Source organism: Rhyacophila brunnea, unplaced genomic scaffold, assembly GCF_057557595.1.
Source record: "Rhyacophila brunnea isolate RB1 unplaced genomic scaffold, BYU_Rbru_1.0 scaffold_23, whole genome shotgun sequence".
NCBI lineage: Eukaryota > Metazoa > Arthropoda > Insecta > Trichoptera > Rhyacophilidae > Rhyacophila > Rhyacophila brunnea.
This window is the reverse complement of record NW_028232893.1, coordinates 26,361,638-26,374,160: the sequence shown is the minus strand read 5'-3', so window position 1 is coordinate 26,374,160 and position 12,523 is coordinate 26,361,638. Positions and strand designations below refer to the sequence as shown.

The window sequence follows — 12,523 nt, the reverse complement described above, 5'->3', positions numbered from 1 at the left end:
TTGGACTGCGTGGCACGTGCCATATAGTAGTGTTTTCCAACCGCCGGTCCACTGATAGTATTGTCGCACATTTTAAAATGCATAATATACAAAAAAAATTCAAGCAAATCGTCATTAGGCGCGTTCTGACTGAGCGAGCAGCCTCATGTGATCGCGAGGCAGTTTCACCATAGATAATATATGTAAAAGCCTCGCGAGGCAAAATGCTCAGTCAGTACGTGACTCGCCCAAGCATTGCTGCGACCAATCCAATCGTTGTCGGTTTATTGATGCTCAAAGGTGCTGTGCTCGGCTTCCTCACGTAACGTTAATTTTTTTGCATATACACGCTAGAAAAAATAATTTTGTAGAAAAAAAATACGACACCCGGCGGGACTTGAACCTGTATCTGCTGGATTCGCGCCAGTATGCTTTTCCAATTAAACTACGAGCATCTTGGTTAATTATGACGATTTTAACTAGTAGTTGTTACATGTAATGCTTATCAAATTGCGTTATAATGTTTGCTATCGGTTTTAGTATATTAAATTAAAGTCGTAAATAATGGAGTAATCCACGATGTCGGTTAGTAATTGAGGAATTAATTGATAGCTACTTTTAGTGCACAGTGTCACGCTAGAGCAACACTACTTAATGAGAAACATATCAATATTTGCTTAAGTAGCGGCCGACTTATATAACCGTCAGATGCCGGTTTCGAACTAATCCGCGAAGTAGGTCAATTTAATAGATGTTACGGTATATCATCCAAGAGTATATCACTTTATGTCATTTCTTCTAGTTCAGTTTCACGGAACTTTCTATTGTAAGCTTACAGTAAGCTGTCATTTAGTGGTCATATAGCTATCAAATGTAAAAAGACGCTACAAATGTCGGGCTTCGTCTTACGTATTTCCCGGGTCTTTTCGGATGTTACGGTATTAAAACTTTTGTTTAATTCTTTAGTTCAAAGCAGGCTTTAGAGTGGGTCTTTTGTTTGGGCACCGCATCAGTTGAAGTGTGGCCTTACAGTGGAGAAGCTTCGGAAGAAATTCTTGAGAGTCCTTTACTTGAGGTTGTATGGATATTATCTGTAGCTTTATTCAACTGACTTTCTCTTAGGTATGCTTACATACTGCGGTCTGCAATTTAGAAGAGATCTTTGTTTAGCTACGTATTTTTTTCGACTTATACGAGGTATAAATGAGAACTCTGCCATTCTGGGCAGCTTAGAAATAGAGAGCATCAGTTGTTTATTCTCGCAAGGTGCAGAACCAACCTGCCACTGGTAATGCCAATTGGAAAGCCGATAACTATGTTCTGAGCATGTACTGTTTTGTCCAATTACTCGACATCTATCTTCCTTCAACAGGCGATCTTTTCACCATGGGCAATGAGTCCACTCGGTCAAGCTTTGTTTGGGAATATTTTTCCACATTTTCTCTATTGTCTTTGTGAATTATATGTCATGCCATCATATACTATTGCCGTGATCGGAATGTATTGTTTGGCAGAATTAGCTTTTTATATCGTACTCTAATAATAGTAATTCTCGTAGAATTTATGGTATTTTATAATATGATATGCTACGGATGTGTTTGTAATAATTTTATCATTGTTTTAGTAGTGCTGTCATGTTACATGATGGCAACATTTATTTAAAACTTAGATTGGACAACGTTGTGCATCGATGCAGAGGTTTTTAAAATGTCCCAGGGGCGCCTCAGGATTTTGAATGTTTTAGCTGATGGCTGTCACTCATGTTTAGTCGCTATGATAGATTCTTAATAAAGATATATGGTGATAGCAAAATTCTATCTGAGATGACTTCACTTGCGTGTCCCCTTGTCTGCTGAATCATCATTTATGGCACTACAACCCGTGGTGGGTCTTGGCTTCCTTCAAAAACTTGGGAATGAAAAGTTTTGTTAATGTCACATCACACTATATACTGCGTCCGATGTGTTAATTAATAAGTTATTTATATGATTCTGTTTCCGTTTTCAGGGAGTCACGGATGACATCTGGTGGTACTACATGATTTCGCTGTCCTTCTATTGGTCGCTGGCCATATCCCAGTTCTTCGATGTAAAGCGCAAGGACTTCTGGCAGATGTTCATTCACCACATCGCCACTATTGCCCTCATGGCGTTCAGTTGGGTTTGCAACCTCCACAGAGTCGGAACTCTTGTTCTTTTGCTGCATGATTGCGTCGACATATTCCTCGAGGTAAATAAAAAAATTCTCTTGCAGCTTCCCTGTCCAATGTGTCCCCGTTATAATAATCCATGTCACCTGTCAGACTGCTGAATAAATTGCTAACGATAGAATTGGTGACATTACAGAGTGCCAATTTGTATATAATACATGGGAATCAAGGACGAGAGGACAAAAAAAATGATTGAGAAATGATAAAAAAGAATCATTCTGAAACCAGGGCTCGAAATGAACTGGGGCGCACCAGAGCGCCGTTCCGGTTCAGGAAATCCTCAAAAATATAGTTCTTGGGAAAAAATAATTTGACCGTCTGAGCTATATAGGCCATATAATAAAAAATCTAACACTCATTTTTGTAAAATATACATAAAATTAGATACCTATGTTAATATTTTCTGAAAATTATTTAGCGCTACGGTTCGTAAAATTTTCCATTTCGAGCGGTGTCCGAAACAAAAGTTGATTTTGTTAATTTTACTTTAACCGAGTCATTTGCTTTGACAGCTGTTTCGGGCTATAAACCCATCTTCGGAACGGTCGACTATTACTGAAGTTAAAGATTCCGACTACATGTTTCCAATCTTGGACGATTGTAACTGTTGCCCATTCTGAAGATTTCCGAGGGTTTGTAGCCCGAAACCGCTGTCAAATATAATATAATAAATAAATAAATACAAATAAATGACTCAGTTAAATTAGAATTAGCTTTGTTTCAAAACCATCATAATGGAGATCTACCGGAGCGGCTTAAGCGTCGGTTTATAATGTCGTGGGTCCCAAGTTCGAATCCTGGGTCTGGAAAATACAAATTGAAAAACAATTGGAGTCAGAGTATGGACCTAATAGGTTGAGCAAGTGGCTAACATCCATTTCCTGTAAAAAAATAAAATCTGTTAATACAACCTCCACTCTGCGGGATGCCCATATGATCCTCGAAGGATCGAACATGGTGAAGGAAGTTAAAAGGAAGCTAAAGCAAAGCGATGGAGATCCTTTCGCTCACCGTATGACGCTTAAAGTTTTTTAAATCATTGAAATTAGCCTTTGTGGGTTGCTTTGTTAGCTTTGCAGAGTTGCATAGTCCAATAATGGTGTGTATATGTGCTGATTAGTTTTGTTGACTGATTTCAGGCTGCCAAGATGACAAAGTACGCCAACTATCAGAAGCTGTGTGATGTTATCTTCGGAATCTTCACCGTCATGTGGATCTTCACCAGATTAGGAATCTATCCCTTCTATATCATTTGGAGGTGGGACCCAATTTATTATGTACTGTAGTATGACCAACGATACATTAAAAGCTAATCGATAACACAACAAAAACAATGTCTTTACATAAGATGAAAATAGTCACTCAAGCTATTCTAAAATTCCCGATAAAATTAACGCGTGTTATGCTTGATTTAACAGTATTAAATAATCTTCAAGCTACACTTCCTATTATTATGATGAAGCCATCAAAGTAATAAATAAACAGATGGAGTATTTACATGCAGAAATACTTGCAATTCCAAAAATTAACAATGCTAAACACATTGTGTTTCTGATTATTTTCATGATTTCGAAAGGTATGGACCATCTTATGACCGTGCCAATGGTATACTAAAAATTAGCGTATGGACTCAGATGAAATGTAATATGTCGCACCGTGAGTGTAAAACCAAGACATGTGCAAGACATATTTTGGAGATATTAGGTACGGTTTGAAGTCTTCGTTTTGTTAGGAAAAATAGAGTTTCTAAAAAAAACCATAATATTTGGTTTCATATCTACATTATGTTGCATGTTCTTTCAGTTACTTCACTTTTACATTATCAAGTTCACGACTTTTGCAGTTGTTTCTCATTTAATCTCGAAATTGAAAAATTTGCACATGTCTTGGTTTTGCATTCACAGTGCAATGTATCTGCTAAATTTTACATGAAGTGAAAAAACTACATTAATTGATTAGACTTCACGGATACTCTTAACCAATGAAAAAGTCAACATTATTCTATCATGTTATATATTAAATTATAAGGTCTTCGATAGCAATTTCCATAGATTTTAATAATGACATTTAGTCATGAAAATCGATCAGAATCCAGGATTGCAAATTTTGGAAAACACCCAAACACCCCAGAAGCAAGTCCCATTCAATATACCTGAAGGAAAAAGGATCACTTACACTGAGGTGGTCGGACTGTATGGAAAGAGACGCAGTATCCTTGCGGCTAATGCGGTGTTTGCTTGTGTGAGGCAGAGGAGTATCAGAGATGTGTCGTGTAGGCGACCCAAACCCACAATGATGTATTGAAGTGCCGGTAATTATTATAAAACATACAAATCCTTTTGGTTCAACACAAACCATAGAACTCTTCTAGAACCGTCATATCTTAGCTGCGATTTTATAGCGCTTATGTTGTGGACTTTAGCGAGGTCGAGGGCGTAGATATAGACCTGATGGCGTAGAGATCCGTAGTTCCGCAGATCGCCGGTAAAACATTTGCAGCCATTAGTTGTTATTTTCTGTTATATGGAGTTATTTTTATGATTAACTAGCTGAAGTACCCGGCTTCGCACGGGGTCGCTTCGTGGTTATATTTATCTTAGATATTTGAAAAATAATAAGAGGTAATTATTTCTTTAATATTAAAATATCTGTGTAATACAATATGGCAATATGAAAATAATTATAATAGGAGTAAAGGTCAAACATAAGAACACTAAATTAAAATCGAATCCAAAATATGAAAACGTTATTAATGTTATAAATATGTAGTAAAAAAAAAATCAAAATTGGATGGAACAAACAAACAACAAACTTTGTATGTTATACAATAATAATTTAGAAACCGCACACAACTGACAAAAGTTTCATCGCAATCGGATGAATGGTATAGGAACGCATACGAATAGTAGAAGAAGATGATTTTCTAATTCAGAAACCTTCGTGGGCATGCGCATGACAACTCACCAAAGTTCCATTGCAATCGGATTAATGGTATAGGAACGCATACGAATAGAAGAAGAAGAAGATGGTTGTACTAATTCAAAAACCTTCGCGGGCTTGCGCACAACAACTGGTCAAAATTTCATCACAATCGGATGAATGGCATAAGAACGCATACAAATAGAAGAAGAAAAAGATGATTGTAGTAATTCAGAAACCTTTGCGGGCAAGGGCACAACAACTCACCAAAGTTTCATTGCAATCGGATGAATGGTATAGGAACGCATACGAATAGAAGAAGAAGAAGATGGTTGTACTAATTCAGAACTCTTCGCGGGCGTGCTCACAACAACTGGTCAAAATTTCATCGCAATCGGATGAATGGTATAAGAACGCATACAAATAGAAGAAGATAGAATAGAAGAAAAAGAAAATAGTTGTAACAATTCAGAGACCTTTGCGGCGTGAGCACAACAGTTGATCAAAATTTCATTGCAATCGGATGAATGGTATAGGAACGCATACGAATAGAAGATAGAATAGAAGAAGAAGATGGTTGTACCAATTCAGAAACCTTCGCGGGTGTTGGCACAATTACTGACGAAAAATTTGTTGCAATCGAATGAATGGAATAGAAACGCATACGAATAGAAGAATATAGAATAGAAGAAGAAGAAGAAGAAGATAGTTGTACTAATTCAAAAACCATTGCGGGTGTTACCACAACAACTGACGAAGGTTTCATCGCAATCGGATAAATGGTATAGGGACCATACGAATAAAAGAAGATAGAATGAAGAAGAAGAAGAAGAAGATGGTTGTACTAATTCAGAAACCTTCGCGGGTGTAGGCACAATTACTAACGAAAATTTTATTGCAATCGGATGAATGGAATAGGAACGCATACGAATAGAAGAATATAGAATAGAAGAAGAAGAAGAAGAAGAAGAAGATGGTTGTACTAATTCAAAAACCATTGCGGGTGTTACCACAACAACTGATGAAGGTTTCATTGCAATCGGATGAATGGTATAGGGACCATACGAATAAAAGAAGATAGAATGAAGAAGAAGAAGAAGATAGTTGTACTAATTCAGAAACCTTTGCGGGTGTTGGCACAATTACTGACGAAAATTTTATTGCAATCGGATGAATGGAATAGGAACGCATACGAATAGAAGAATATAGAATAGAAGAAGAAGAAGAAGAAGAAGAAGATGGTTGTACTAATTCAAAAACCATTGCGGGTGTTACCACAACAACTGATGAAGGTTTCATCGCAATCGGATGAATGGTATAGGGACCATACGAATAAAAGAAGATAGAATGAAGAAGAAGAAGAAGATGATGATTTTTCTAATTTAGAAACCTTCATGGGTGTGCATACAACCACTTGCCAAAATTTCATTGCAATCGGATGAATGGTATAGGAACCATACGAATAAAAGAAGATAGAATGAAGAAGAAGAAGAAGATGATGATTTTTCTAATTCAGAAACCTTTATGGGTGTGCATACAACCATTTACCAAAATTTCATTGCAATCGGATGAATGGTATAGGAACCATACGAATAAAAGAAAATATAATGAAGAAGAAGAAGAAGATGATGATTTTTCTAATTCAGAAACCTTTATGGGTATGCATACAACCACTTACCAAAATTTCATTGCAATCGGATGAATGATATAGGAACGCATACTGGACAGACACACAGACAGACAGACATACAGACATTCATTTTTATATATTAGTATAGCCTATACTCTTCCCGCAAGTGCAAGCAATAAGTTTACAAAGTTTTATCGCAATCGGATGAACGGTATGGCTGCGCATTAAATACGAACAAACAAACACACAAATATTAATTTTTATATATTAGATTTACTACTATGTATTGGTTTTTGAAATTGAAAGCTAATATTGAATTGTTTGTTTCCAGTACGTCGATCAGGGCGCCTGACCTCCTGCCGATGTTCCCCGCCTACTACATCTTCAACAGTCTGCTCATCCTGCTGCTGTTCTTGCACGTCATCTGGACCTGGCTCATCCTCAAAGTGGCCTACAAAGCATTGGCTGCTGGACAGGTCACACTTCAAACTACCTTTTTTACTTATCATCTTCGACATCGACTGGTTGATTCACCGCTGGGTACAGGCCACCCCTAGCTCCTTTCATTCCTCTGGCTTCTTAGTTTTTCGCTGCTATGTACTTTTGTGTTTTGGTGGCCGTTTAATGCCCCTTGAGTACGGTACCTCTGCATGACTGCATTGAAATGTTCTGCCCATTTCTGCCCAAAAAACCGAACCCGGCTTTAAAATCTTGGTCCATGGCTACTGGCTTTCATATTTCTATCACTAATTTGTTCTGTGCTGATGGTTGTAAATTTTACTGGAAACAGTTAAAAGAACAAATGTGGTTTTTATTTCATATTTCATGTCAAAATCATTGGCTTTGTTTTTTTATTTTAAAACATACAAAAAGACATTTTCTTTATTTAAAAAATTGCAAAAAAAATCTTCAGGCATTCATAAAAAAGTTATCTCTAAGAAGTCGCCATTTTTGAATGGTTTTCCTTGTTTACAAATGTAGTATAATGTAGTAGAAAAACTTTTTTATAAACTTTGATAGTTTCTTGTGTCTATGCATTCATAGACCTTCTTTATAGATTATTTTTGGTACTCTTTTCTCTTGCCTGTATTCAATCATTACTTCTGTTTTGTATCGTAAAGTCTCGTAACACTTGAATTACGTGGTGCTGTTGTTTCCAAACAACACATTGCAATTTTTCCCTGTTTAAAGACACCATAATTTATATTCAATTCATTTTGAAATGGTCGAATTTCTGACTCAAAGTTTCATCGCACAATGCAAACTATGATTACAGTTTCGCGTGCACTCTACCCGCCTGAATCCAGCCGAAAAAATACGAATGCGACGAATTATTCGCACGGTAACGTAGTGAAGTCACTTAAAATACTAGAATTATACAAACGAACGTCGGGAACTTTTATTTTTACGCATTCTAGTCTGGGTTGTGCCATCGAGTGACACGCGTGCCATAGGTTGCCGACCACTGAGTTATGGTACAGATGTTGTATATCCAGTTCGAAAAAATTGGAAGGTGAAATAGACATAGTTATTATGTATTTAAATGAGACAATGTTTTGTCTTTAAATTTGGTGTAAAATAATTTCATAGCAGGTATTTTGTTTTGATTGGGTCTACGATCCAATGTGGATCTTGGTCGCCTCATAAAGAAGTTTCATAATAAATTTTTATTTTATGAGAAATGGATGTTAGCCATTTACTCAACCTAACGTGAACTGGCGGAGCGATTGTGCAACTACAGGATACAAACTACTACGTCTTTGGGAATGTGCGAGAATGTGCTCCGAAAGGGAAGATATGTTCAAGTTGGTTGGGGCCATTTGACCTGCTCATCTATTCTATACACAAGACTGCTTTCGGCCTTTACGGCAGCTAACTAGGGTAGGAAAGTATCGAAATATTAACACTTATTGTAACAATTACAATAAGTTAGCTGTCTGAGTTGTCAAAACTGTCTATCTCACTCTAAAATTTATCACAGCCAAGAGAGGTACTGTTAAAACATAGCACTTATTGTAACAATTACAACTAACTTCTTGTAATTGTTACAATAAGTGCTAATACTTGGATACTTTCCTACCCTAGATAGCGGCCGAAAGCAGTCTTGTGTATAGAATAGATGCGCAGGTCGCCACAATGGCCAATTTTGTTGTCTTTCAAAAAATTGCGGCGTCTTAATGCGGATGTGAAGATCTCTTCACTTAGTTTTTGTATGCCTGTATTACATCTCTGTTTTTGTATATGTACTTACTAAATATCTATTAAATCGAATCATTCTTTTTGTTAGTTCACAGTGCTTGTCTCCTATGGGCATTTTTATTAGAAAGTCTGCAAAATCAGTCAAAGCACACTAGTGCATGACATGGTTATCTGCTCCTGGAAAATTCCTAGGTGTAAAAAAACTGTTGATGCTACACATCCAAATGTAGGGCCTTGTGATCGATTAAGATCGAGTGTGGTGCGGAACAGGTTGGTCTGGAGGGTCTATGTTTGCATTGCCATTGTGGGCGTTTTGATGATTTACATGATTACAGATGAAAATTTTTTTCAACGTCTTTGTTTATATTCCACAGATGGAGGGCGATATCCGAAGTTCGAGCTCAGAACTCTCCGACAGTTCCAGCGAGAACGCCAACACGAAGCACTCGAACAGCCGGAACGCGTCCAACAACCATTCGGAGCACTCCAACAACTCCAGCGCCAAAGAGAACCACAGCAACAGTCACAACAACACGCCCAAGAGGAAGAGCAAGAAGGAGCAGTGAACCCACACGATCGTTGTGCCGCTGGAAATCCAAAAAAAATCCCTCCCCCGGTTTTGTATAAATAAAAGAGAAGATTCTATCCTACACGATTGTTCTGAAATTATAAAGGTTATATTATTATTATTCGGCGAGCATTTGATCAGTTAAGTGCCTTTTGTTGATAACTTCACGACTGTTAGTATGGATAGTCAAAGTATGCCCAGTTATTTAAATATCGTAAATTAAACATACATTTTGTCCTCTAATTTTTAATATAAAATTATCAGTATTCCTTCAAGTTTGATGTTGTATGTTTGTGCTTGAAATGGACGATAGACGAAAAATTTCTAGAATCTAAAATATTCATTCAAACTACACTGAAACAAATAAGATGTGTTAATGTATTTTTATGGTTTTTAACTCGATGGTGTTACGTGCGGTAATCAATATCTTGCGCTTTTTTTAAAATGCTTATGTGCACGGTTTAGGGGGAACACTGAATGTGATGTAGCGAAAAGGATTATTATGCACCATGAAAGTGAATAAATACAAGAAATTAACAGCGGTATCTTATTTGTCATAGATTAGTATTTTATACACAATCTATTAATTGAAATATATTTTTTTATCTCTATTAACCGATGAACGAGTCAGCATCTTCTTTTATTTAATATATATTCTTTGTATTTCTCATTCTGAGGGTCGTGTTTTACCATGATAATTCCCTCCCATCTGTCGTGAGCGTATGTCAGTTGTACACAGTGTTCTGTGGTTTCTTTCATCTGATCATACCATTTTGGTCGTGGTCTATTCTGTAGGGAATTGAATATTATGTACCTGCCCATATTTTATCACGTGGACCCAGATATTTTCACAACATGGCGGCACTTACCTGATCAAATACGGCACCGAAGAATTGAGGGCTATCGTTATTCTCAATGATAATTGTTTCCAAACGTCAGTGCCTATAGCGAATAAATTAAGTTTTTGTTTTAAATATGATAGACATAATTTTTAGTCGAATTACTGTATTTTTTATAGTTGCAGTATTTTTTTTTTTATTAATTATTATTCTGCATAAAAATGCTAAGTGCACGGTTCCGGGTAATTATCGCTACATTTCCTAAGTAATATATTCTAAGCATGGCGTCTACTATTTATACAGGGTGATTGGCACTTCTAAGCGAAATTTAAATGACCAAACTATGTTAATCATATACGCAAGAAGTTTCATAATAATTAATTGTGTTTAGTTTTTTTAAACGGTTCTATGCCTTTAGCAAATTATCTCTCTCTGTAGCTTAGTACCCACGCACGTTCTTGATCAACGGTTTCGCTCGATCGAACATGTTGACTTGGAAGCATGCTCGTCGTTGCGTCCACATGCTCGAGCAGCTCGACACAAGATGCCCAAAGAGCACACGTTGAGTCATGCTCAAGCGAATTTCTGTCGAATATCGAGCAAGAATTACTGACCTTGAATCTTTTTTGCATCGAGGCGATTGCTCGATATCGAAAAAAAAAGCATCGAGCGATATGGTACACACGTTGAAACATATTCGAATGAGTAAAAAATTTTCGAGCAAGAACGTGCGTGTGTACTTAACATATGAAGCCGTGATCGACAGGCCGCACATAAAAATTTCGCGAGTTATCTCGCCCGACTATAAAACTCAAATTACTAGCCTCTGTCGATTGATTTGCATAATCTAAAAAATTAAACACACGGTGACATCTGCTTGAATAATTTAAGTCACAAATTATCAGTATTACAGTGATTCTAGTAAGAGCTTTGCTCTGCATTCAACGTGTCTCGTTAAAAATATGCGGCTTGTCAGATACTGTGATACCACAGTAATATCGTGAGGCATAGAAAAGGTGACTAATTGGTTCAATCTGGTAATAGAATTTTCTGTCTTGACATATTATATTAAATTGGTAAAGAAGTTTCAGTCACTCTGTATAATGTGTAATAAAGATTTTTTTTTGTCGACAAGTTCACTGATGGCTACAGTTTGTGTAATATGGTACTTGTCTTAAAACCCAGTGATTGAAAAGTAGATTATTTTTTCATTCGAATAAGTATAATAAATAATAATAATAAATAGTTCTTCTCCAAATAAACCTTTACGTGTAGTGTCTGAAGCACTGTCGTGTATATATTAATACTATTGCTACATTAGACAATAAATAATTTGAGTGGGGAGGTCCCAGGACTCTGATGTGAGCATACTTCAAGTATTAAACGTTAAGTCGGGTTTATATAAAAAATATTATATATATATTAATAATGATTGTGTGCGGTGACAAGTGACGGGTGTTCATTATCTGTCTAAAATAGAGTGCCTCAGTAAATGCAACAGCAGTGATGAGAATGCTATGCGAATGTTTTTTAACTAATTGTTTTCATTTGACACTTCTGATATCTATCTGACATTTTTGCATGCCGGTCGTGTCTGACAGTTTTATCTCACAGTTTTGTCTGACAGTTTTTGTCCGACAGTTTTGTCTGACAGTTTTGTCCGACAGTTTTCTCTGACAGTTTTTATTAAATTAGAAAAAGAGCCACTGTTGAGAAGATTGCAACAGACAAAAATTGCTTGAGTAATTTTAATTATAATTGTGATCATTTATATTTTGTACTATATTCCTTCCAGTTGAAATCAATTTAATCATATTGTAATTCGTGCTATTGTTTAAGTGCTCGGCTGATGTTATTCTTAAAAGTGTCAAATGAAAATGTATCATAAAATTCACCTGTGTGGAGTTTGTTTGTTTTTGTGGTATACATGTTTTGTTGTTGTTTTGAAAATGTATATTATTACTATTATTATAATGTCATTATAAAATGCTTATATTATATTTTCTTCATCTCTTATTCATATTAACAAGCCATTCCCTACTCTTTCTCTCTTGGATATTATTAAAATATGAATCTAGTTCTATCTTGTAATGCGTGTTACCATTGATTGAAGATAGTATAACAGTTGCATCCATAACTAGAAATCACAGGCAATGATAACATAATAGCGGAATTAATTA

The 12,523-nt window shown here is 36.2% G+C and overlaps 1 protein-coding gene across 5 annotated transcripts in view; it reads left to right on the top strand.

The window, feature by feature from the left end:
• The window catches only part of schlank (ceramide synthase schlank), an 86,510-nt gene extending 74,943 nt beyond the window's left edge, over positions 1 to 11,567 (top strand). For 2 of the 5 annotated variants that reach the window (XM_085950528.1, XM_085950527.1), the window contains 4 exons: positions 1,987 to 2,208; positions 3,328 to 3,446; positions 7,069 to 7,213; positions 9,311 to 11,192. In XM_085950528.1, coding sequence (XP_085806654.1) covers positions 1,987 to 2,208; positions 3,328 to 3,446; positions 7,069 to 7,213; positions 9,311 to 9,502 — 678 coding nt within the window. In that variant the 3' untranslated portion in view covers positions 9,503 to 11,192. Of the gene's footprint in view, positions 1 to 1,986; positions 2,209 to 3,327; positions 3,447 to 7,068; positions 7,214 to 8,013; positions 8,104 to 9,310 lie in introns of those variants that run through there. The other 3 variants (XM_085950532.1, XM_085950531.1, XM_085950530.1) reach the window with 2 other exon arrangements.
• Positions 11,568 to 12,523: the final 956 nt, after the last annotated feature.